At 45.0% G+C, this 25,965-nt stretch overlaps 1 protein-coding gene across 1 annotated transcript; it reads right to left on the bottom strand.

Annotated features, from left to right (window-relative positions):
- Nucleotides 1–1,392: 1,392 nt before the first annotated feature.
- On the bottom strand, nucleotides 1,393–24,463 carry PPP1R36 (protein phosphatase 1 regulatory subunit 36). The gene is made up of 13 exons (XM_075152425.1): nucleotides 24,413–24,463; nucleotides 23,224–23,262; nucleotides 19,585–19,649; nucleotides 18,309–18,389; nucleotides 17,499–17,620; nucleotides 17,311–17,377; nucleotides 16,300–16,398; nucleotides 12,240–12,380; nucleotides 7,571–7,610; nucleotides 6,090–6,286; nucleotides 5,814–6,002; nucleotides 4,341–4,570; nucleotides 1,393–2,975 (listed from the first exon to the last, which is right to left on the bottom strand). The coding sequence occupies exons 1-13, from the start codon at nucleotides 24,461–24,463 to the stop codon at nucleotides 2,821–2,823; spliced, it is 1,476 nt and encodes a 491-aa protein (XP_075008526.1). The 3' UTR covers nucleotides 1,393–2,820.
- Nucleotides 24,464–25,965: the final 1,502 nt, after the last annotated feature.

Raw genomic sequence — 25,965 nt, 5'->3', positions numbered from 1 at the left:
ATGAAGGCCTTAGTCCCAGCCGGAGCAGGAACACATGCCACCAACATTTGGAAGCCTTGCTTAAGGAAATCCAGACTGACAACCTCTCCTCCTACTGCAAATCACTGCCTGGTCCAATTTCCAGTTTGACTGCTGCTCTCTTTCCCCGAGCACACCTGCAGGTAAAAAGGCATCACAAGCAACACGCCGTCCCCAGGCGAGGAGCAAGTGAGGTGATGGTGCCAGCTGTCTGTACAAAGGAGCTGCTCTTGGTCCTCCTTGGCTGGAAGGATGGTTGGTTGGTAGGTGCAGCTTTGGCTTTGAGAGGGCAAGGGAGACAAGCCACAGAACAAACAGGAGCAATAAAAAGCATCTGTCAAGGATTCATGGAGTGTTTTGTCTATTTGAGAGGGGAAAGAAGATGGACTAAAAAATATTCCCCCCTGCCCCAGGCAGAGGGGACACTGGCAGGATCAGGAAACATGATGGCATTTTTCACCACTGCAGCACCCAGTGAGTCCCCACTTGGCTAGTAGAAATGAAGAGCCACATTCCTGAATGCATATAGGAGTGTTGGTCCCCTGATCTCACTGGGGCTTAACACTACTAAAATGCCTGTATGAGTCCAAGCAAAAGTAGGAAAACAGGGAAACAGGAAAACAACTGTTATTTGCTGATTAAATGCTGCTTTTGGCCTGTCTCTCTTGCACAGAAAAATGAGCAGGCTCGGACTGCCTCGCTTTTCCCTGCATATCAGACACTGGCCCCTAACAAGACAAGAAGAACAGGACTGAACTGGAGGGACCAGAGACAAGGAACCTGCAACACCTCCAGGTCCTGCCATGCCGGCTTACTGAGAACTTGCGGAGCCCTGTAGCCCTGCTGCTACATGGCTGCTGCCTTCATACTGCTCCAAACCCACCTGCAACACGAGTAGAATGGGCTTGAGCTTACTTTGCTTTTTTCCATACCTCAAGACACGCAACTATGCATTACGGTCACCTCACATCCAGATGGCTTCCCTTACTACACTGCCATCTCTTTCCCAGCTGCAACGCCTGAAACTCCCAAGGGCAGAGTTTCCTTAATTAATCATCAGGCAGATTTTTTTTTCACTGTCTCTTTTTCCATTTCTGAGTTGCAACGTTTCCTGCCAACGTTCTGCTTTGGGTAAATTTCTACAACAGAGCAATATAACTTCTGAAAATAGACACTTACACTGGAAAGCCTGACACACCCTATATGGAGCCTATGAGTGGCAGAACCATTATCGAAAGCCAGTCAAGACACTAGGCCATGCTAGCAGCGTTCATCTAAGGCTCTGAGCAAAACAGCCCTAAGAAAATAAGGTAAATGGGAACTCTATAAATGCTGTTGCACAGAACCCCCCCAGGTTTTTTTCATCACTGAGAGGCATTTGTGTTTGTACGCTTTATGGTAACCACAGCTTGGGCGAGTTATTCCAATATAGCTGGCACGTTCAGAACCCCTTTAAAAATAAAAATTCATGGAAATGGCCAACCTGCCGTGATTTCCTGATATGAAACTGCATGCAAAGCCTATGGGGAAAAAAGCCAGTAGTCGTATGATACAAGTCTGAGCCCTGCCTGTCATTAACAAGGGTGGGTTTTTGAGGGTAGAATTCTCCTGGACCAAATAACAGGAGACTGATAAATAAAGCTTGTCAACTGCCCTTTCTGACTCACTCTCTCCTGCTGGAAGGATGACTCACTGTCATGTGTGAAAGGCTGCCAGGTCTTGCTTACATGCTTAAACAAGCATGGGTTGTCTGTGTTAGACATACATTACCTCAGAAGAAGCAGACACTTAATGCTGAGAAGGCAACCCTGGAAAAGACTGCTGACTAAAGGATCTGAACTTCAAGGTATTTCTCAATGCTTTCTGGAAAGTTCAAGGTTGTTGTTAGATTACCACAGAAAACTTAGTCCCAAAGCCATGGCTGAGGGCTTGGCTGACGATCACAGTGTTTTAAAACCAGGACTCACTACGACCATCAGATTTTACCCGGGTAATTCGGGCAGAGTGAGCCAGACGGCATGTTCTAGGTGCAGACAGAAGTAACTGAGCCCATGCCTGGTCCGGAGCTGCCTTTTGTCCAAGGAAAACAGCATGCCAAAAGCAGTCACTTGTTGCTCACTATTTTATGGTGAGAAAGTACCTCCATGGGGCTGCTCCACTTAAGGAGACTGTGAAGAACAGTCCTGAATCTGGAGAGGGCAAACACAGCATGTTGAACGTCATCTCTCAGTCTGAGTAGCTGATCGACTGCTTTTGAGCAACACCGGTAGCTGCTCAGCGCTTCCTCCCCTCTGCAGTGACACAGACCTTGCAGGTAAGTGACAGTGCACAAAAAGCGCGTTCACATCCAGGAGCTCTGCTGCCTACGTGAGTGCGTGCTCCACCCTTCAGTCTTCTCCTGTTGTCCCGGGCCCACCACAGGCCAAGTGTGCAACTCTGAAATCTCTGCTCCAGGCACTGCAGGGACTGTTCACAAATCCCAGTTATGAGCAAATACCACAGACTACGTTGCCCTGCAGGACTGATGCAGCAAAGGACACTTTTTCCTAATACTCCTTCTAAGGCCCCGTACAATGCCTGTTTGCTTGGACGTGACAAAACAAGGCGCTTTTGCAAGGACTAGTGTACTGGGATGTCAATCCACAGATCAGAGTGTCACAGCGAGAGAGACAAAGCTGTACCCAGCCTTTAGGATACAGAGGTCTCCTAATGCGGGAACCGAGAGGTTTCTCCCAAGACCATGAGAAGGAAGCTGTGCCGTAGCCTCCCTCAGCTCCAGGTATCAGCCAACATCTTGCTGCATCATTCCGTAGGGAAACCACGCTGCTGCAGGGCAATGATACCACAACTGCCTCTTGCGTGTTCGGCCAGGTATGCGCCATCCAGGAGTCGCCCATGCAGCCGGGAAAGACAGTTGCACATGCTTTGGCCCAGCCAAGCTCTCAGGAAACCTGCAACTAAAGCACCGCCGCAAGGTCTCGTCACCATTTTTCAGACCGTATGAGTACTAACCTGCCTGCCCCAAATGAATGTATAACCTAGAAATGTTAATTTTAAATAAAGAATGTACCATTCCACATCATGTATATGAGGAAGATATAGCAGTCTCACACCCAGTTCTAAATACATCTTTTATATTTCTTCTCCTTTGGGAGAGAATATGTGCTTTCCATGCCACAAAATTTCTAAGAGGTTATTTTTAAATATTTTTATTCTGTACCAGAACGGATGTCTAATGAAAGGCTTGAGAGAGAAACTGCAGGCCACAACAGCCTCATCTAATGGTAAAAGAACTCACCTGACACATGGAAAACAAGCCTAGGCCACAATGCTACTTAGGCATTAATATAACATGTGCTAGTCTAAGTGAAGAGACTAAGTAATAGCTGTGAATCTGCAGTTCAGGTGTCTGTCTCACTCAGGCAGCGCAGGGCCATCCCACAGAAGTGATCTAGTCCCTGGACTAGTGGTTACTCCAGAAGTAGTAAATTTCTCATCATAATTGTGCTACAAAATTTCATCCCTTTAAAAACTGAACTACACATTGCAAGGGAAAATTGTATTATTTTTATCCAGCATAGATATATTTTGCTGAAAAACTTCCAAACCAGCACCAACGTCTCCTCTTAACAATGATGAAAATATTACCTCTCTGGTTTTCTTCCACTGTTTAATCATCCCTTATTTTTTCATTGATTCTTATTGACTATGACAAAGTCAGGATTTCATCCTAAATTTTCCTCCTGATGCTAATGATTAGCATATACAGATAGTCTTATAGGTAAAATGATACCATTTCTTACCATTAATTCATTTTGTTTCAAGATACTGACATCTCAACTGTATATTTTAAGTTTGAACATCTAAGATCTGCTTTCCCAATCATGTAAAATCAATGATAAAAATAAATATATATATATATATAAAAAATTAAAAAGATAAAATGAAATGAAGATTCGTAGATATTTTAAATAGCAGCATTTCTCTTTGCTATACTTACTTCACGAGTCATAAATTAGGCTAACTATATCTGAGAACAAAATGAAAGATAATGGAAATAATAGAAAAAGAAGTAAACACAACATATTAAAGATTCCAGAGTAACTCCATTAAGATGAAGGAAAAATACTTAGTGACAGAACCAGGAATTACAGTCCAGGTCTCCGGTCACCCAGTCTAGGCCCTTGTGTGCTAAACCACTCCACCTCTGACAAATGAATTAGGCTTCTTCAGCTGCAATTTCAAAGTGATTTACTTCGCAATGTGAAACCACGCCACTCAACACAGATACCACTTCTGCTAGTTGCTCTGATTACAGTCACCTTCTGCTATTGCTCCTGAGAGCACAGTGCTCTGACTGCTAAGCCTGTTCTGGGAGCTTCTCAGAAGTGGCAAACTGAGGTCATTCGTCAGGATGGAGAAACCACTCCTTATTCTTCCTTGTTCTTGTTCTTGTTCTTCCTCTTCCTCCTCCTCCTCCTCCTCCATCATCCCGGCAGGCATGCTCATAAAAGATTTTAACTCACTACAATGAGCTCCAATGATGCCCACCCTGTTAGAAAACATGGTGTTAATCTGCTTGACCCAATGAAGCAAAGGAAAACAGGAGGAAGGGGGACAGATTTGTAATGTTTCCTAGGTAAACCAGCAAGGAACCTTGCCTCCTTTAGCAGAGAATATCTGCTCTCCCCCAGGGAAAAACAAATAACCATGCTTATACCCTCAGCACCTTGCACACCGCGTCATGTTTCTGTCTGGAGTGTGCATGCACACAACATGAATTGCCTAAGTCCAAGTGAAGCTCAGCGCTTCCCGGAAAGGTTGGCCCTATTACATACGAATTACATGACTCTCTGCATAAGCTATAAAGCCAAGATGCTCAGGATGCACCCAGCTTCCAAAGCATGCACTAAACAATTACGTGTCCATTTGTAGCAAATTTCACACTCTCAGGATATACCGAATTTGCTGGTCATGTGTTGTAGATATGTCCAAAGATTGTGCATGTACAGTGCTGTAGCATTCATTAGCTTACCAAAACTCTGGAAGATCCAGACAAATTAAGGCAATTCTCAAATACTAATTTCCAGGCCAAAAAAGATGACTTATGTGGGAAAGTCTTACAGGGAGCCTTAGATACACTTCAACAAAGCAAAACTGATTTACAGTGGTCCTGTTTACATGGAGTTATTACATAAAAAAGTACTGTAGTAATACTTCTGTTAGCCATGGCTGGATGGAAAATGGAATTCCTCTCATATGGCATACCCAGGCTTGAAAAATTTTGGTTTTATCGTGTACCAGAAGAAAAAGTTCTATTTCTATTACAATTTAAAAGTACAATGTAGTAACAAAATAACTTTGTCAGAATAAAGCACATCAGTAATGTCTGATCACAACATTATTAAAAACTAACAGTCAAGAAGAAATAAGAAATTGGAATGAATCATGAGTGGGAAAAAAAATAAACATCCCATTTTGATTTTGAGAGGGTTTGATTAATTTCTGTTCAAATTTATGTTAAAGCATATTTCCTTTCCCCAGAAAACGTTTGAATTTTAACAAAGCAGTACGATGGACAGTAGCTGCTTTGCCATCAGTTAACCAAGAGCACTACCTCTGCAAGTTTCAGGCTCACTCATGCCTGCCTTGCCTACACTCCTGCTCCTCTCTAACTCCCGTGTAGACCAAATCCTCAGTCCAACGGCCCCTCTCCCGGTGAGGAAGAGCTAGCTGTCTGACATCCTTCCTCATAGCACTACCAAATCTATTTATGCAGAGAAATGGCCCCTTACTTGGCAGTGAACAATTCTGAGAAGTCCGGCAGCCCGTCACACCTGCAGGGTCGAGGGTCTCTGCCCTGACAGTAGTGGTTCTGGGAGAGGTATTGAGCACTGTCCTTCGGTAAGGGCAGCAGCGTGCTGAGCACTGGCGAGCGCTGGTGAACCATGCTGTTTATGGAAGGATGCTTGGCATGGACTTTTCTTGAAAGAAAACAAATGCGGGTGTTACCTCAGTGTATTCGGACAGGGCAGGTTCCCTAAGGACTCACCAGTGTGTCAAATGGGTACCTCAGATATGGCAATCGCACTGTATTTGCATCAGCAGTCTGGTCTCCCGCTTTCTGCAAGTCAACATTGCTCCTGTCTCTTAAGGCGGGATTGAACATGTTGGAGCAAAGAAGCCTGCCGATTTCTTCCCGAATCACTTGGAAGTGCTTCCGTCTGAACACAAGCCAAGCCACATAGCTGCAGAAGTTGTAGAAGCCCTAAATCGAAAACACAGATCTCCTTTTCACTGGGAAAAGGCCCAGAGTCCCACTGCATTCCAGAGTGGAGGCTGGCATGACTCCACTAAAACGCCAGCAACCATTTGGCATCAAACTTTACCATGCACCAGTGAAGATTTGAAAGGACTGGGTTTTTAAAGGTATGCAGACAGATGAGGCTAGAAACAGAGTTAGCTCAGATGGGTTTCATCTTGCTCAACTCTGACCAGTTTGGCTTAGTCTTGCTGCTAGAAACTAAGGAGATAGATAACCTGAGATCACCACCCAGTTTCCCTCAATAATCAATGGAAAGAGACTGATGGGATGAGTCATTCTGTGGGGGTTCTTATCGCATGCATCTATCTCAAGAGGCAACCATTCACCCTCTGGCTGAGCTTCTCTTTTCTGCATTGACTGTCAAGGCAGCCGAAGGGCATGGTCTGACTGGACAGCTATTGTTTGGGCAGCTGCAGGTAGACGAGACGATTCCCACCCCGAATGACAGCATTATGATCACAGAAAACATTACTACCAAATATTAACTCATCGCATCTCACCTCCGCATGTCTGCTTGCTGATTAAAAAAACAAAATCTAGCTTTTCACTCCTATTTAACATTTGTGATCCCTCGCATAAGCTGAATCAACTCCCAATAAACTGAATCTCTATTAAGTCTGGTCTTGAAAAGATGGCGTTGCTGGGACTGCTGTGTATCCTTGGAATTGAATCCACAGTTCCCCTCTCTCAAGGAAAGGCTTCCCAGTTTATGAAGTACAGAGTATAATTTGGGACCAGCTGTTCTGTATTAATTTGCTGAAGCCGTGCTACATAGTGAGTCTCATAAATGGCTGATGGAGCAGGCCAGAAGAGCTTACTGGCATCTAGAAATGTCACCCAGGGCAATGGAAATAGAAGGCGGCTGTAAAATTTCTTACCTACAGAGATAAAACTATAAGGCCAATGATGAGAAGAAATCTATAGACCAGACTTCCCAGAGGGACCTCAGGCTGTGGTAGGAACTGCCTGGGGTCCGAGAGCCACAGAGGGACTGAAATTCCCCGGCTGAGGGCTCCAAGGGGAAAAGGTTTGGGCTGAAAGGCAAAGAGATGGTATTTTACAGGAACATCTAGGCCCTAGAGCTAAAATTTTATTCTAGGTACTCTGCCCTACAAGTAAACTACTGGGGGAACCAAAAAGGAAAGGAGCATGTGGATGTGCAAGGGAGGGACATGCTCTGGGCTGACACTCAGTCACACTCTCCATTTATCTTTGTGTCTTTCTTACCTCAAAGAAGCTCCGATCTTTCTGCAATGATGTTTTTCTCCTAAGGCAGTGAACAAGAGCACAAAATTAATAGCAGCAGTCGTCCTTTCAGTTCTCTGAACAGAGCATTGAATATGACTCATGGGGCTATGCCAAGCTGGCATTTCACCAGGGCAATAAAGTTGTTGCTGGTAGATCCTCATTACTAGCGTGCGGAGACCCACTGTCCAAGAGGAAGGCAGGACTTCTGCATTGCCTCAGAAGGAGAAAATGCAAAATATTGTATGGCTCAGTTAATTAAATCTGACAAAGAACAAAGCTGGATGTGATGAGCAGGCGAGGCTCCCCTGCTATGCTATCTAGACTGAGCTCTCTGCATGGGCCTCTCAAAAGTGGTCAGCACTGATCTAACCCAGTTCTCACTGAAGTCAATAAAAAAACTCTTCCTGACATCACTGGAAGAGCAACGAGCAGAGTTACCAAGGGCACAAAGCCAGGCCAATGCTGAGACAATAAACTTGAAAACTAGGAAGGAGATGCCTGATGTATCTCCAAGAAGAAATGTAAAACATGCCCAAGAATGACAAAGGGCCTTTGTTAAAGAAGCAGCAATTTGCCCAGTGGAAGCCTGAGAGATGCTCTCACCACTCATTTGAGCCCGGGGATTCTCACACAAAGCCAAATGACTGTCCATCATGGAAAGAGCCATTAAAGCGGAGGGTGATGCACACATCCCAGCAGCCACCCAATTCTCCTGGAGATGGCACAACTCACCCTCATGGAAATGCAAGCAAATTTTCCCTGCTAGCCTACAGATTCCTACAGATCTGGCTCAGTCCTACCTGATGCACAGGAAAGCCCGTCTCCACATCAACTCACCAACTCCTGACATGTCCCTTATCTTCCCGATAACATCAAGTCTTCCACACATTAGGGTATCCCCAGCTGCCATCACTCCAGAAACATCAATGCAGAGCAGACCATGAAGATAATACCTTTCAGCCCTATAGCTCTATTTACCATTTTCTGACTTCTATTTATTGATTTTGTGATCAGGAACACCACATATCTCCCTACCTGCCTCCCACCGGCCAAAATCCTGCTGACACTTCACATGTTATGCAAGGGAAAAGAAGCTTGACTCTGCACGCATGGCATGGCCGTTTGACAAAGCAGAACTCCCAGAACAACTCTGATGCTTTTGATTCCTTAGGGAATTGTGGTAAAGCACAGTATTTTGTCTTCAGAATACCGGAGCGGAGAAACCTAAAGTGATCCCAGCTTCTTAAACCTAAATGTGAAACCCACCTTTTAATATTATACAGCTCGTGCAGTGTCTTAGAACTAGTCCCTAGTTTAGCAGAGAAACCTATGTGGAGGCCAGCAACAGAAAATAACACTAATAATCAGAGTCAAATAAGGCCAGGGGTCTCCACCCTTCTTTCTCCCAGTGCCGTCTTCCCTCAGGTGAGGTATTAAGCTAAGAGATCTGCTTGAAGTAAAGTTTCCTAAAATAAGTGTTGAACTAGGAGGCACCTCCCATGTCTAGGGCACAGTTGCTAATTAGGAAAATACAGAAAGGGTCAGGAAAACATCAAACTTGCAACAAGCTTCAGGACGGGACTTGTAAGAAACGTGAAAGGGTGAGCAAAAAGCATCATGCCTTCTAGTAATATAATAATATTGATTTCTCAGAGCTGTGAGGGGGGTGGGATGAGTTCATGCGTAAAAGAGGACAGCACAGCCAAGGGCAGACAGTGCAGTAAGCGTGGGGTTTGGATGCAAGATGATAGTGGCTTCAGACATCCACAAGAACTACTGTTGTGCATAGGGGCACATGGGGAAGAAATGCTTCCTGTGCCACTTAGCAGCTCCCTCCACCGCAGCCGTGACGCTAATTGCCCATGGATCAAGCCAACTTCAAGGATCAGTAAGGGCTGGCTCAACTGTGTTTGCGCCATTGATGCATGCAGCTTTGGGAACACTCTGTATTTTTCCCCATTATGACAAATGCCCATAAGGAAACTGGCACCGCGAAAAGGTTGCACAATCCCCATCAACTTAAAAGGAGAAAGCCAGACACACCTATTCCTTCCTCAGCGTTGGAGGCACAAAAGGACTAATGCTAACACACACAAATAACAGGTCTGGAGGAACTCTCTCAAATTCCAGTCTGGGATAGTATCAAGATAGGATTTTAATGCTGCATTTTACAAATCATGTAAATTGTTAGATGAAGATGTTTTCCACCTAAGCCTCCCTTTTTAAAATTTCAGAGAAAACCTTTACATGAAGAATCAATTATTTCATATGAACACACAGACATTTCGCTGATCTGGAAGGGAAAGCAGTTTACCAACATAGTATAAGATTTCATTAAAATGTTGCTATGGTGAATTAGAGTGAAAAGCAAAAGCTTCAACACCATCATGAACCCATAGTTGGGTTATAAGAAAATATAGTAAAACTGGGGGTGGTAGTTTAGTTTCTCAGTTTTTTAATCTAAACATTTTTGAGGTTAAAAAAAACTCATCAAAAGTAGCCCTCACCACAGTGTCCATTTTGATGAAGGACCCTTCCCATCCAAAAACACGTGTGCTCAAAATATTCCCAACCATCTTTTATAATTATGAGTGTTAATCAGTTCTGTCCCTTAGCTCTTGGTTTTGGCAGTTCATATAATGGCCTGGGAGGATCCAGATAACATTTAAGGCTAAACTGAGTCAGCCTCGAAAAGATTATATTTATATAATTGCAGTATGGTATGGGAAGTGCCATATATTATAACATGCTCAGCATTAGCCTAACTCTGAAGTCAGCTGTAGTCAGCTACCGCCACCCTGCTATGAGTAACTCGGTGAGGTCTCTCTTCATACAGCACCTTACATCATGAAGGTTTTAAGACACAGCTCTTTTCTAGCCTTTGTGTTCTCATAGCTTGGACACCGACATTCCAACCCACTGCCAGCTTCTAACCCCCACTGTGATGGAAATATTAAAGAACACAGTTTCTTGTTTCAGCGCTCTGCTCTTGCTCCCATGCTGCTGGTTTTTTGCCACTAGACCTCTTTGTTTCCTCAATCCTGCACATTCCCATCCACCAGACAATACGAGTGAGTGAAGAGGCAGCAGAGCTAACTAGCCGGGTATACGACAGGCTGTTTTATCCAGCTGCATCCAGTTCTTGCATTCAAGCCACTGTCTGCAATAAGTTCCTCCAACTGAGTCTCATAAGTGCAAGCATTAGGGCCACCCAACAGAAATAATGAAATGCTATCATGACCTTCCCTGTCCAACCAGCGAGAAGGTTAAGAGGATGCCTCTGCTCAGCAGGAGTCTGGGAGCAGGGATTTGGCACAGAAGGCTGCTCCCAGGAGCGCCCGGTGAAATGCCGATGTGCCAGGATGCAGAGGGAACACATTCTTCATTCTCAGCGTCCAGCACCTTGTGGGATGAGGCACACTAAAATGAAAGCCCTGTTGGGACAGCAATTTCAGCTCCCCTTTGACTCCATCATTTCACAGGTTACCTTCTCCTCTTGATTAGAAGGAAACCCAGGTTCCCCCACCCCAGCCAGGAGCGAGGTTGCCCGGAGCTGTGTTGCAGGAAGGCAGGTGAATGTTTGTGACTCCGCTGGGGGACTGGCAGCAGTTTTACACCCACTGAAAAAAATTGCCTGGAACTGCTCTGAGAAGATCCCATGGGACTGGGGTGCTGGGTGGGGACTGCCAGCTCTTTTCTACTGCCAGGGAAAGGAAACATTGTGCAGGAACATACATGGCTGAGGAAAGAGTCCCTAACACTAGCATGTGTGTGGTCTTTTCCTTTTTTTGTGGTGCTTAGTTGCCAGCCAGGGTTAAACCACAACACCTTCATCTCTTGTTAAAACTCCCCTTTTCTTGTCCCCATAATTCCCTTGGTTTCTCTGCCTTTTCAAACACCCTTCCATCATCTCCTGCTTTCTTCAGTTTCTTTTTTAATTCCCATTACAGGTTTCTCTTCCCTTTCAGTTCATCGCTGGGACCATCTCATCTAAAGAGCAGTTGGTCTCCACCACTCTGAAAAAGCCATGCACCGTCTTCCCCACTCAGGAGTCCTGCACTTCCAATGCCCAAGCACAACCTCTTCTTGTCTCTACTCCCTTCGCTTGCTGCCCTTCAGGAACAAGGTCTCCTTCACTTGCTAGACTAGTCTTATGCTATCTCAGACTTGGCATAAGAGAAATCTATGCAGAGATCAGTGGCAACCAGCAGGTACATAACCACTTGCTTTCAAGATTTAGTTAAGTGGAAGTGGCAGGGGTAAGATCCAGGGCTGGCACTGATTTTTTGCCCTGCTGACTTTCATCTTGAACCCATCAAAGTCTCCTGCTCTGTTTATCTAGCAAGGCTTCCGCATACCAGGGCCAGAGCTTTCCAGTCTGGTATCCAGAGCTCTGCTGCAACTCATTGTGGCCAAATCACTTGGCAACAGCTCACCAGAAACACTTTTGGAGTCGGTTATGAGATGAGACAGAGCTGCAGGGAGATCAGGACACTTCTCTGCCTCATGGTCCCTTAGCCCTCTGTGACTCCTTGGCTCACAAGACATTTATTACCCTGGGCATTCACTTGTGTCACTCAGCAGAGGCCTTGGCCCTGGGCTGCTGTGGCCCTTGACATAGTGGGAGCCCCCAGAGGGACTGGCTTACTTTCCAGTGGGCATGTGGTGCGGCTGTGCCATGCCTCGTCCGAGGATACGGTTACAGTACACCTTGGCAAGGTGAATCCTGGCCACCGCTAACTTCGCCAACACATCGTCCATTTCTTTCTTCTCTAAAAATATCATAGTCCTGTTTAAAGCAAAAAAGGAAAAAAGTTTTCAGGGAAAGTGCTCTGGACAGAAGGGACGCTAGAAAGAGTGACTGTTCCCGAGAAGTACGCGTGGTTTTGGGGCACATCAACCACCGCGCTGCGTGACACCACCGTCAGGGGACACCTCCGCAGCAAGGCTGGGCTCAGACGCTTCCAGCGCAGCTTGGCAGTGCCGGTGGGGCCGCAAGGCCTGGGGCTTGGGCCCAGACAGTCTCTCTTGCCCCACACAGCTTATAACTGCATGCCCACAGCCCGTCAGGTTGCCGTCTTTGATCCTGCATAGCTTATGAACCCTTTTTGCAGCCTGCATAAAAGCCCCGGAGGTGCATTTAGATATCTCCGGGCGCAGGCTCTGTCACCGGGCGGCCTGGAGCGGTGGGTCTGGCTCGTTCAGAGACAGCACTTACTCCTCTTCAAAAAGGCACATGAAGCGCTTTTGGGACGGCCTCTAAACAGGAACGGCTGACACCGCAAGCCTGTATTTTAAACCAATTCAGATCAAACACTAAGGAAATGCCAAACCAAAGAGCTTTCTATTTCCTCTGCTTCCCCTGTAATCCACCCAGCTGTCTGCCGGTGCCTGGGAGCGCTGCCGGCCTAAAAGTTACCAGCCTCCTTTCACACTCAGGAGAGTTAGTTTTATCTGTCCTACTCCTGATGGCCTCCAGCTCTAAAGCTTCCTACACAACCCACCTTTAATAAATTAGGACAATTACTCTGGGCTTCTCAAGGATAATTGCTAATAAAATTCAGCAGATTTTCCTCAAAAGACATGAAAGGGTTGGAAGCAGAAACAGACAGAAACTAAAGGGGAAAGAAAATGCAGGACAGAAATAATAGCCCTTGTTCCATTCATGTCTCATCCACCACTGCTGAGTTTTTGTTCTTAGAGTCACATATTTCAGAGGTGAATACTCCCAAGCTGTCTCCGGTGGGGAATGCCTCATGCCCACTGCTTTGGAAAACTGGTTGGTTGTTTTTGAAGTTAGTTACAAGATCTTCCTGAACCTAGAAGAAGCCAGGAAAGCCTCAGGCTTGGATTTACAAAGAATCAGCACGGCATCAACAAAAGACAAAGTCACAAGAAGACAAAGATGTCCATATTCATCCTGATGTTCTCTGACAGGAACGCCTTCCAATACTTTCTTTTCCAAAGAAAGTTTAATGCAGGCGCAGAAGCAATGACTTCTGAAGCCAGGACAGTCTTAGACGTTCTCTTGAGGCACTGTGGACACTGATACTTCTACACGGTCTAGGTTCAAGACAGTTGAGGAGCTATTCAGACCATCAGGCCTGGCTCCCTGTGTACAAGAGTAGTCCCAACAGATGAGTTAGGCATCTCTCATAGGCTGCCCAAATGGCAGGAACCCCAAAACACACCAGCTAGGAGCAGGAATAACCAGCATTGTTTTCTGTGCTACTAGGTTATCACACAGGGTCTACAAGAAGAGCAGCTCAAGGACTGCACAGCCGTTGGATGTGTCTGTCATATAGGGATATCAGGCTGATAAAGGACTAGGCGGGTCACCAAGCCCAGTCTCCAAATAATCTGTCTGTCAGATTAACTGGGAGCAAATTATAGGTGTCACTAATGAGGCACATGAAATGGTACCGGCATGTCTTGCCTCCAGTCTGTCTCTACTTGTGGCACATAGACAGTACTACATAGGAAAGGAAAAAGGCCTCTGAAACTAAATTACATCTTGGAGGAAGGGGGAGGGAGTTGTTTTCCTAAGCAGGCCACTAGCAACAGCCCTGAGCATGGGATTTATGTGGGACAGATAGGAAAACAAATGGCTATGCAATCTTCTTTCACATTCTCTCAAATACATCAGCATATCACAAACCCAAGGATTCTTATCACAAGTGTATTTTTATGTCATTATGATTCTATTATGTAGTTATAAAATCCCTTTCACAAGCTCATGGAGCTTCACCTTCAGAAAAAAAGTAGTTTTCTTGCCTGACCCCACTACTTCCTAGTGGAAGACCATTCCAGAACTTTACTCCACAGGAGGAAAAAGACAGTCCTTGCTACATTTGATTTGAAATATAGCACATACCAAGATCAGAATTAGACCAGGTGGATAAGAGAGGAAATAGGAGGTCTTGAACAGGGAAAGAAGATGCAATGTCAGAAAGCTCTTCACACCGTGATTAATATCTCCCTGCTCCTCCAAGTCAGCTAAGATGCTAGAACAATTAAGGATGAACTTCAACATTAAATAGGACCTAAAATTGCCTTTTGTCGTTTTACTTTCCTTCCCTGTATTTGTACTTCAGTAGATCAATATCCTGACTTCCTACTTCTGCAGGTGTCTCTTTAAGCTTCTCTGACGTTAGACTGCATGCAGGTAATCCTGACAAGCAAGCCACTTCCCTTCAGCGGAGGTAATGAATCGAAATAAAACAGTATTGTAGAATATCCCTTTGGGAAGCGGAGAGTCAGTATATGTTTCCCACCAAAAGGCAGGGGTCACTTTGGGAGCACTGCATGCCAGAACACACTGAAAAGTCTCTCCTGGCAGGATTTATCCAGTGCTTATAGTTGACACCTACTAACCACAGCCCCCTTGATCCAGGAAACATAAGCCTATATTGCAATAGGTCCAAACTCCTCTTTGTTTCAGTCTGTTTCTGTATTTGCCACACCAGTAGGTGATATGAGCCACTTTGAGATGTCATGGCCCACAGAGTGGACTCCTTATCCTTTACCAGCCAAGAGCGAGGGGATCATCTTCTAAATTGCAGCCCAGAGCACCTCAACTGAATCTACGACCTTTGTGTATGAAACTACACTGATGGTTTTCTTTATTTATGAATTATTCCTTACACAGTGAAAGAAACACCTGTCAATCTATGGATGTAGAAGAAATCAATTCCTTAAGGCCAGCAATCCTCCGACAGTCTTTTCTTCAATCCAGATAAATCAGCCCCTCTTTATATCAAGGCTTCATGAATTGTGAAGTAAGTGATCATTAGGTGTTTTAAGAAAATGGTCAATCAATTCTCAGAGACTATTATAGACTCCAGAAAATCATTGAAGTTTCTTACAATCATAGTTTGTAACTCTGTAGTGCTTTCTCCCAAGGCATATAATGCTCTAACACAGCAGCTCCTATTCACTATTCCCCTGGCATCCCCACTTCTACTCTGCAAGGTTGCAAGTGTGGTCACACACCCTTACTTGGGAACTGCTTTCCTAGCATATATTCCTCATGTTGTAACATGTTTCTAACACCTAAGAGTCATCTGAACCTGCTTTGCAAAGTATTTAGAAATGAAGTCTTAAAGCAGTGTGACCCACAGCACAAATTAACACCCAGCAGACTCGGCTGCGACTATTTGGTGCTCTGTATTGCAAGCAGAAATGAGTGGATGCTAATGTTATTGCTGGGAAATGGCATTAAGGGATGGTAATTTGATCCAGGGCACTCACATAGATTTAACGTTGGTGGTAGTAGTAACGATTTATTCAAATTGCAGCATTACCTTGAGGAGCCAAATTATTTGGTGACCCCATTGCAGCAGGACTGGATCCAGCCACCATCTTGACAGGGAGACTACGGTGATGCCGTGCCACGTGAACAGCAGTGCACACTGCTCAGGGCAAGGCTGGGGCAAAGCGGGGTTCAAACCCTCCCAGAAAATCTGCTCTCTACATAGTCAGAGGAGCCTGAGTCCTGGAGAGCACAGAGGACAAGGGGACGGGAGACATAAACAGTGAGACCAAGGGGGTTTTTCTCCTTAGTATTCCATATATAGACTGGGCCAGTATAGCAAGCAGTCCTTGCTCACACACAGAATCCCACTATTCTGACACGAAAGACTGCCCTGTGATTCCAGATTTGCTGGGGCAAGCTCTGTGTACTTACACCCCTAAAGTCTTGTACTCACGAAATCAAGGATCTGCATTTCTTTTCCAGGGCAATTTTTTCCAGGTAAAAAGATAGGTAGAAGAGCAGGGCCATGAGGAACTCATCTAGTTTCTCATTCCTAAATGGAAGGTAGAAAGGTCACTGTGAAGTCTGCAGATTTGCAGATATAGACACCATCAGACCATTATGAAAAAGAACAAAGTCTCTGCTCAAGGGCCTGCATTATACCAAATATTAGCTATACAGTTGAGACCTATTCGTAGCAAGCACTCCACCCCACACTAAGACTTTGAAGGCTTTTACAGAATTACTAACAGAGTCCAATAAACACACTGAAGAGTGGATTGAATTGGATATTACCAGACATACGTCCAAGAAGCGTGTTTTCTGAACATGCTGGAAGAGTGGCATTCACATTCAAAGGAAAAGGGGGACAACTCAGGCACCTCTCCCCTTCTGAAAGGACAGTATGGCTAAGGCTCAACAAGATCTACAGATACATTCCTAAGTCAAAGGCAATGCAGCCACTGTATGGCCCTGGTGATCTCAGGGATATGCCTCTGAGATATAATGCTCCGCCAGCTGCCTCCTCGCTCTTAGCCTATGGAGAAGTAATGCTGATAAGCGACAGCAGCAAACAATGAGCCCTGTAGCTCTGACGGGAACAGCAGCAGCACAGGAAGGCAGCCCAGATTCCCAGCCGTGTCAGCACTCCTGGTGCACGCAGTGTTGTGGATGCACTGGCTAACATGGAATTTGACTTAGAGTAAAACGGATAACAACCTTCGGATATTTAGGCCCAAGTTCTTGGCTTCCTTTAGGTAACAGAGTGGAAGGCTTTCAAACAGGTGATAGGATTATTTCTCTGCACACGATGAGGACAACAGGCATTTGGTATTGTTTCCCACTGAACCTCATAGATGAGAGATTTTAAACCTCTGATATTTCATATTCTACTTCTCATACACCCTGGTGCCTCCACTACCAGCTACACACACATAATTCTTGAAACAAACTCTAAATGACATACCTCATAACTGCGGCAAATGATAGCATGTGATGTGACTCATTTGCTTCTTTCAAAAGCAAAGCAGCATCTGAAAACATACAGAGGAGAAAAACAGTATTTCCTCAAAAAAATTGCTAGTGTTAGCAGAAATAGCTTTCTAACTTGTATGGGCGATGCCTTGCTGATACGAAATACCAGCAATTACTCACATTTGACATCATCCAACGTCACATATTCATGTTGTATCCACTTTGACAGCCTATGCAATTTTCCTTCTGTGTCAGCCAGCCTTCTTTCAGGGAGCATTGCACTGCAATCATCTTGGAAGATGCTAGTGGTTGACCAATACATAACATTCAAGGACACAGTGTTAATTCCAGTCTGAGAATATTAAGATTATCTACCTGGTATGTACTCTCTTCATTGCACTCAGTTTCAAAGGGACAGGCAGTGAAATGTGTTTGAACTAACTTTCAACTATTGTAACCGCAAAACAGGCTGGGGATGTTGAGAGAAATAGGACATTTCACCTCTAAGGTTGCGTCTGAAGTTGCTCTTTTAGTTGCTAATATAATAAATTGTGACTATATTATTTAGATCAAAGAGGTTTTAAGTAATGGATGAAAGTCAGCTATACCATGTTGTGAATTTATAAAATTATTAATAATAATAATAATACTTTAATCTTTGAAGTGCCTTACACAGATGAATTAATTACCTCACAATACTCTTTAGGGTAGATGAGAATTATTACCTCGTTCTGAGCGATCTGGAAACAGCAACAAAGATGCTGAATGACTTTACCAAAGTCATACCAGGCTAGTGCCTGAGCTAGCATTCAACACCAGGCATGTCTGGCTCTGTTTTTATGTTCAGGCCACTCATCCACCCTGTTGAAATGACAGCTGGCTTTCTGTTTCACGTGTTTTGTTCAGACATGATCCTCAGACAATGGATGAAAATATTCCCACCCAAAGGATCTTGTTTCTTTTTGAGCTAGGCTAGTCAAATTGAAATACCTCTTTAATGGCTTGACATGGATTTCCTGAAAATGAATATTTTTTCCTTCCTTAAGGTCTTCTTCAGCTGCGGAATTGGAGCTGAAATATAGGGTATAAGCATGCAGTATTATGAATTTAAATTACTAGCAGCAGTGCAAAGAGGTCAACATCCTATGATACAAAGTCGTATCTACTTTGGCCTCTAACTGACACTAAGAAAACATCTGGGTTGTGGTGAGGTCCACATGAGACATTGCTTTCAAGAACACAGAAGCAAAGAGTAAAGGGGCTTCCTGCTCTGTCTCCTGCCACCATACACACTGTACCATTTAAACCCTTCAAGCGTCTCAGGTGGCTTAGGAAAAGCCTGTAAACTGCTCAGTTCCAGAGCTTTTCTTTGGGATCGCTGAGGGCAGAGACATGCAGAGGTCACTGGGGAGCTCACTCCTCTCCCTGGAGAGCTACCGGGCAGAGTCAGCAGCGTTCCCAAACCCAGCAGAGAAGTTGGCCAGAGCCGCTGAGACAGAGACCATGAAAGGCGCCTGCAGTAGCCGTGTGGCCAGGGGAGAGGTGAGCAGCCTGGCTCCACTGTGACAAAGGCTTGGAAAATGCCCGGCAGGGCAGGGAGGCAGCAGCTTGGAGCGTGTGACTGACCCACCGCCGCCACGCTCCACCGCGCTCCCTGCCCTGCGCTTGAGAAGAGAGCAGGGGGGATATAGTTTGGGTGTTGGGTTTCTTTGCCCCAATAGTTTAAATGATAAAGTCTTAACCCACAACTGCCACAGAAATTCAAAGCGCAGTTCCGTGCACTCTGTCCCCTGCAGAGCTGTGGTTTTCCTAAAGGTTTGGAGTCCTCCAGTGCTCACCATTGCACAGGGTCATACGTAACAGCGGCAACAGGGAACACCAGTGTGTGGACTTCCACCTATAGACACCCGGGGTGGAATTTGGCCCTCGCATCCAGCACTGCTGCTCCAGTGCATGGTGCACGTTTCCGACACGTGGCAGGACTCGCCACACAGTTTTAGCTGTCCCTCTTTAGTGGGTTCAGCCTGAGAGCAGTGTGGAGTACCTGCATATTTCTGATTTTCTCCGTTAACAAGAAGGGATAAATGCCACAGAGCAACAGTTAAAGAACTCCAGTCTCAACCAAAAATAAAAAGTAATAAAAAAAAAAATTGTCCTGTAGTTAATGTTCAGGCAAAACAATATTAGACTCTGATTCCACCTTACTTGGAACTGCTGCATCAAGGCCTAAACTTGCATAATTTGAAACTAAACATCATTCTTTTACCTTGCAAATTCAAGTGTGTTAGTATCATCTTTCCAGTACCACACTCCTGGAGTTAGTTTTATCGTCTGCAAGAAAACAGCATATAGAGTACATGTCATAGATCTATGCTCAGGTTCTCAGTCCAACAAAGTATTTATAATGCAAGCACCGTGCATATGGGCCACTTTCTATCTTTTTTCAGTCTGCTTTTCACCCAGATATTGTTTGTGTGTTCTCTGAGATTAAAGGTTGCCAGCATAAGAAAGAAAAACATGTATCTGTCCTTTTTTGTGCCTTTCAGGTTACGAATAAATAATTGGAAGTTTTCTAAGGAACATCAGTTCTTTGATTTGTCAGTGAATCAATAAAGACTGAAAAATCAAATGGAGCCATGCATTAAACAACACATTGCTTTTATTTGTTTTTTTTTTATAATTTTATATATATATGTAATTTATATTTTTTATAATATTTATGTAATTGTAGAGACTAAGTATCAGGAGAAAGGAAACTTTTGTTTAAAAATGGAATACGTTATGCACTTTCCTGATATTCTGAGAACTTCAAATAAACACCAGATAGACCCTCAGGGGACACTGGCCAAAACTACTAGTAACAGCATTTTACAGTATCTATATAGTTTTTAAAAATCCATACAAAAAAAAATCCCCTGGAAATAAATAAGTTCCATTAGTCCTTTCTTAATTAACAAGAGAGACTTGCAAACCCTTAACTATTATTTGCAGGTCACCTTTAAAGCAAAATTACTCTTATTGCTGAAATCCTTCTGCCTACAAATTTAAACCGAGTGAAACTTTAAGGCTTTCTGTGACTTTCTGCCCTGTGCCGTTCAGCCACAAGGCTCTCACAAATTCTTGCTCAATCTAATTTGGTAGTAGAGCGCTGGATACGGGACACCAGAATAATTTCACGTCAGCAGCCAGCAGCCCGTGTGGTGGTTAGACCACAGAGATGAATATTAGGAAACCAAGGCTCTAATCCTTTGACAAAAAGTGGTTATTTCAACTTGTCTGTTCTAGTCTTCAGTTCCAGCTTTCTAATACTGCTTTACAACTCTCAGAAGAAAAAGGCCCTGCAAATGCTTTGCCTTTATGTTACACACAAGGGATTATGAAGCATGAAAGAAAAATAGAAAAATAGGAAAGGTGGTAGTATGGCAAAGCAAGGCCTACCAACGCATCACAGGAAGGAGAAAATACCACTCCTGTGTCTTCAAAATACATCTCAGCGGTTTCTCACTAATACGAATGGCTGAACGACTGTCCCCGGCCGCCCTGCTCCCTGGCTGGGGCAGTGGGACAGGTCCCTGCCCTGCCCACCCCACGGGGCCTCCCGTGGCCCCCGGGATCTGCTGCAGAGGCAAAGATGAACAGCGGCAACAAGACGGAGCTGGGGAAGATGAGGAGACTCACAGATAGCATGATGCTTGCCTGGGACACCGCCAGCAGCGCGGGGGACAAGGCGGGCACTGTTTACAGCAGTATCCTGGTGACAGCCTGCTGTCCCCTGGGAACCGCGGATCCCAGCACGCAAATCCCCCTCCAGCCTGCGCTGTGCACTGGGACTCGTGGTCTGTGTGCTCTGCTCCTTCCCAGCTCTGCTAAACAGCTTCCCTGGGTAACATTTTAGTCCAAACAGGGAAATTAAATGTTTTCCATGCAGTAACGTCTTCGCAGCCACTCATTTGGGCTTACTGTCTTCTTTGGCGGTCGGGAGCTGCAGAGGTTTTCCTGGTTACTGGCCCAGAACTGGCAGCAGTGATGGCAGACGGTCCCTCTGTTATGGGCACTGATGTCTGTACATCACTCCGCATGTTAAACATACTTTAGCTTGGGACTTTGCAAGATTTAGCAGTATATCTATCAGGTCACAAGTCTCCTGTGACGTGACCTAGTTCCCTATGTGAGCAATCAGCTCAAGATTTGCAAGTTGCCCCTGGAAATAATTCCCGTACGTTAAGGCAGGTCGCTTAAGGGCATGATTTTGAGGGAGGGTTTTTGATCTTTGGGATATTGTGAAGCATTGTTTTTGCAAGCAGAAAATCTCTCATACTAGTCATTCACAGTGAAACAGTGTCATGTATAACTGGTACTGCTTCGATCGCACCCAAAGTTGGTACATGTTATATTGACAATAGCACTTTTTGCCAATAGAAGGCAAGTCCCCATGAAGGGTGAGGTTTTGCGTTAGAGCTAAGCCAGCCTAATAAGTAGTTGTTGATGGAAGAGGCATTCTTGCTCCCATCAAAGTTTTCCCATCATTTATCTTTGTGTAGATTCTTTATCTTCTCTGTCCCCACAGCAAGGCGGCTCCCTAAACTGTCAAAAATAGTAATCCAGCAAAAATAAATGAGAAGCTTTCTGTTGAGTTAGCATTTTACAGCAGTTCATGGTGGAGTCAGAGAAGGGCCAGCGGAGATGCAGATAAAGATAAGGGGATGGCGACAACCACATCTCTCAATAGATCAGGTCAGCTGTAAGGTGCAAACCAGCCACAATCTAGGAAAATTTTGCTAGTACAGCTGCACTAGGCCAGTATGTACTTTGAAGAGATGAAAATACCTGACCTAAGACTTTTAGACAGGTCAGTTCAGTAAGACAGAAGGAACATTTCCTATGCTTTCAGCTCTTAAAGATGCCATCATTCATTTTTGCAATAGTTTCTAACTAGGGAAAATACTCCTGAAAGCAGCACCGAGATGTTCATGACCACATGGAAGAAGAACACATGAACAATACAATGTGGGGAAAGAAAACTTCCATAAAACAACCTGTCCCTAACTCTCCCCCATTTCCATAGCCTTCCAAACACTGCCTCATTTCTCCTGTAGGTACTCTGTAAAGGTTTATCCACGCAAACACAATCAGTCCATAGATAGCTAAGCAAGAATTTCAAATCAGCCTGAAAATTCAACTCTGGCTCTGTTCTCTACAGCCATCTCTTTTTTTTTTTTTTTTTGACAATCATATTGTGTACGATGTGTTTCCAGTTGCTATTGCAGGCTGCCAAGTACATATCCATGACTTGGCAGCCAAGTTACATATTTAAGAGGATGAGAGAAGCAGGTTTGGGAACAACCTCAAATCTCACCCATGGCAGCCAGGCAGCACTATAGAAATAGGCTCCTCATCAGGGGAAAGTGGGAGGTATGGAGCTGATGGCTCATCGACTCATTTTTATAGAGCGGGGCTGCCATCAGCCTCAAGAGACCATCGGCCCATCCTGGCTCCAGTAAAAGTCGTGCCAAAAGAACTGGGAAAAGTAAAGGACGTGTTGCAGATAGCCACTGTGTTAGCGTTCGTGGCCCAGGAGGCAGGGGAGACAAGCCTTCAGCTGTACTAGAGTTAGAAGCAAAGTGGCACAAAAAGCCCAGATGAAAGATCTGGGGAGAAACTAAGAGTAAGAACTACCTACAGGGAGAACAACTGTGAATGTAAAGGGTGGGACTGAGAGCTAAAGACAGAGCTGGCTAGGCAGGCAGGGAAGGCCTGGGAATCAGTGCAGCAGACAGGTAACTAGGGGAAAACGAAGAAAATCTGGAAGGGATTTGTGGAGAGTGGGACAGAATTGGCTCTGGCCAAGCACAGGGGCCAGGACAGACAACAGTGTTAGGGGGAACCCCGAGACTGACTGAGTTACCAGAGCAGGAGACTTGGGATGCTCAGACGCATCACTGTACTGCCCTTAACCAAGTGCTCGCTGGAGGAGATCAGTTCAGCCCAGGTATTTCATGAGCTAAGGGTGCAGATGTGAGCACCAAACATCCCACCCGTGCTGATGGCCCAAATGTGTATCAGTCTGGAAGAAAAAAAAAAAAAGCCTGGCATTGTGTAGCAAAGGAGATTAGTGTCTGTTGGATCCCTGCTTCAGCTGTTGCAAGAGTTGGAAGCTATAAAATGAGTGAGCCAGAAGATTACAAGAAGTGAAATTAAGGCGTAATGGCTGAAGCAGTTGAAGGCTACATGGGAAACTGATTTCCATATGGGCTTCAGTCACAGAATGCCAGGCAAATCACTCCAACCCGCATTTAACCCTAATGACCACTATTTGCATGCTCTTTTCTCTCTGAGCGAACACCCCGGCTTCATGGAAGTCTGAAATGCAGGACTAGGTACCCACAGCTGTGACTGAAGCCAATGAGAGCTCTACTTTGAACAATCCAAGAAGAGTAAAATACCAATTTGTCTGAAAAAACAGTTCCTTGGCTTTTCCAGCAGAAGACCCCATAATAGACAGATGGCGTTTGGCTTTTGGCGTTTTGTTTTATCACCTTCTCTCTGTGGGAATTATACACATCTCAGGGGTGAAAACTAAATGTTTAATGTTGTGAGGCACTCAAGATGCGATGGTGACGAGATCCACAGGGAACATCCTAAGGGATAATTCTTCTCCAGAGCTGGGACTGGACAGCACACAGTAAATAAGGTGTATATTGAACTGGGAAATATTACTCTTAGAGTATACGCTGCCCATTGTGTGCACTGACTGAGGCAGGTGCCCTACAGAAAAAAAAAAATTTAAAAAAACTGTTACTGTGTAATTAAAACCTGGCTTATGATGCATAAGCACAAAGAAAGAAGAAACAGGCTTGCTCTGATGGTCATAATTCTGAACAAGTGACCTTGCAGCCTTAATAGGCTGCTTTTAATGTTGTTTCTTGTGGTGTTTGTGTGTCCATGTGCGTCCCAGTAGCTGAGAACACTCAACAGTACGCACATGTATCCATTCTTTAGGTATATCTAATGTTTAATTCGGATATCACACCCAGAAAATAAACACATGCATAAACTCAACAAAAATATCACTGACTCACCACCTAGTCATTCACCTCTTTTCTGCCTCTTGTTTCTTCTTGCTGTGTCAAGTCGCTGTTTTCCATACCCACCGTATTAATTTCCTCCTCTCTTCCCAGGGGCAGTTAAATGTCAGCCCTGGTTTCTCTGGGAATATTAGACTCCGTGTGCGCGCACTACTATTTGTATTAGGCACACAAGTACAGAATTCAATTTCACAGCAGCTAATACTTAATCCATGACTATGCCATTTACCTGCCAAGTACTTCTGCCTGCTCATTAAAAACAGGATCATGCTATATGAATGGAATAAATAATGTCCTTAGGCATAATACTATGAGCACTGGTGTGGTTTTTCACTTCAGATTTGTGCAAAATTGAAGCTCCTAATTCTTTGTTTTCAGCAATTTTCACTGTTTTCACATGTTAACACTGCTGAATTTCAGTCCCATCTGTTGGATCATCCAAAGCAAAGGGTAGTTAGATAGCTGCACTGTAACTTCTGGAGAGATACCATGTCCCCTCACATCCTCATCTTCCTGGGTGTGCTGGTTTTGGCTGGGATAGAGTTAATTTTCTTCACAGTAGCTTGTATGGGGCTATGTTTTGGATTTGTGCTGGAAACAGGGTTGATAACACAGGGATGTTTTCGTTACTGCTGAGCAGTGCTGACACAGAGTCAAGGCCTTTTCTGCTTCTCACCCCACCCCACCAGCGAGCAGGCTGGGGGTGCACCAGAAGCTGGGAGGGGACCCAGCCGGGACAGCTGACCCCAACTGACCAAGGGATATTCCATACCATACGACGTCATGCTCAGCATATAAAGCTGGGGGAAGAAGGAATGGGGGACCTTCGGAGTGATGGCGTTTGTCTTCCCAAGTAACCGTTCCGCGTGGTGGAGCCCTGCTTTCCTGCAGATGGCTGAACACCTGCCAGCTGATGGGAAGTAGTGAATGAATTCCTTGTTTTGCTTTGCTTGCGTGCGCGGCTTTTGCTTTACCTATTAAACTGTTTTTGTCTCAACACACAAGTTTTCTCACTTTTACTCTTCTGATTCTCTCCCCCATCCCACTGGGCGGGAGTGAGCGAGCGGCTGTGTGGTGCTTAGTTGCTGGCTGGGGTTAAACCACGACAGTCCTTTTTGGCACCCAACGCGGGGCTCGAAGGGCTCAAGATAACGACAGATTTGATTGGAATGCGATAGATCGAATTTATACCTGTTATTGTTGTTTAGCTATTAACGGGCAGGCTTCTGTGCTTGCCATGGGGCTTGCTTACCTTACTGTATATTAGAGTCTAGTGCTCGTTAGTGGCTGCTTTTTGCTTTCGCTGCTTGCTGTGCTGCTGTGCTGCTGATCACCTCACTGTGCTGTGCCTGGGAACAGCCTGATAACAGCAATGGCCATGCGCCTGGGCTGGCCGGTGGCCAGGGCATCGCTGCTGTTTCTGTGCTGCTGTACGGGACAGGCTGGAACTCCAGTGTGAACTCAAGTCGAAGGGAATCATCCATCACCTATGGATGATTCCTCACGGGAGCAGGAGGCCCCGAGGTGTCTGTGGCCGCGAATAAGTCCACACCACAGCAGGT

Source organism: Calonectris borealis, chromosome 5 (assembly GCF_964195595.1).
Source record: "Calonectris borealis chromosome 5, bCalBor7.hap1.2, whole genome shotgun sequence".
In the NCBI taxonomy this organism is placed as follows: domain Eukaryota; kingdom Metazoa; phylum Chordata; class Aves; order Procellariiformes; family Procellariidae; genus Calonectris; species Calonectris borealis.
The sequence above is the reverse complement of the archived record's forward strand: the minus strand, read 5'-3'. Positions and strand labels throughout refer to the sequence as shown.

What these genes read in the sequence shown, in the direction of transcription:
- PPP1R36 (XM_075152425.1), bottom strand. Translation starts at nt 24,463, where the DNA reads ATGGAAAACAGCGACTTGACACAGCAAGAAGAAACAAGAGGCAGAAAA. An exon ending in AAACAAGAGGCAGAAAAGAG is followed by an intron (nt 23,263 to 24,412) that starts GTGAATGACTAG and finishes GGTTAAGGGCAG; the next exon opens with TACAGTGATGCGTCTGAGCA. An exon ending in CACCACATGCCCACTGGAAA is followed by an intron (nt 7,611 to 12,239) that starts GTAAGCCAGTCC and finishes TCACTGCCTTAG; the next exon opens with GAGAAAAACATCATTGCAGA.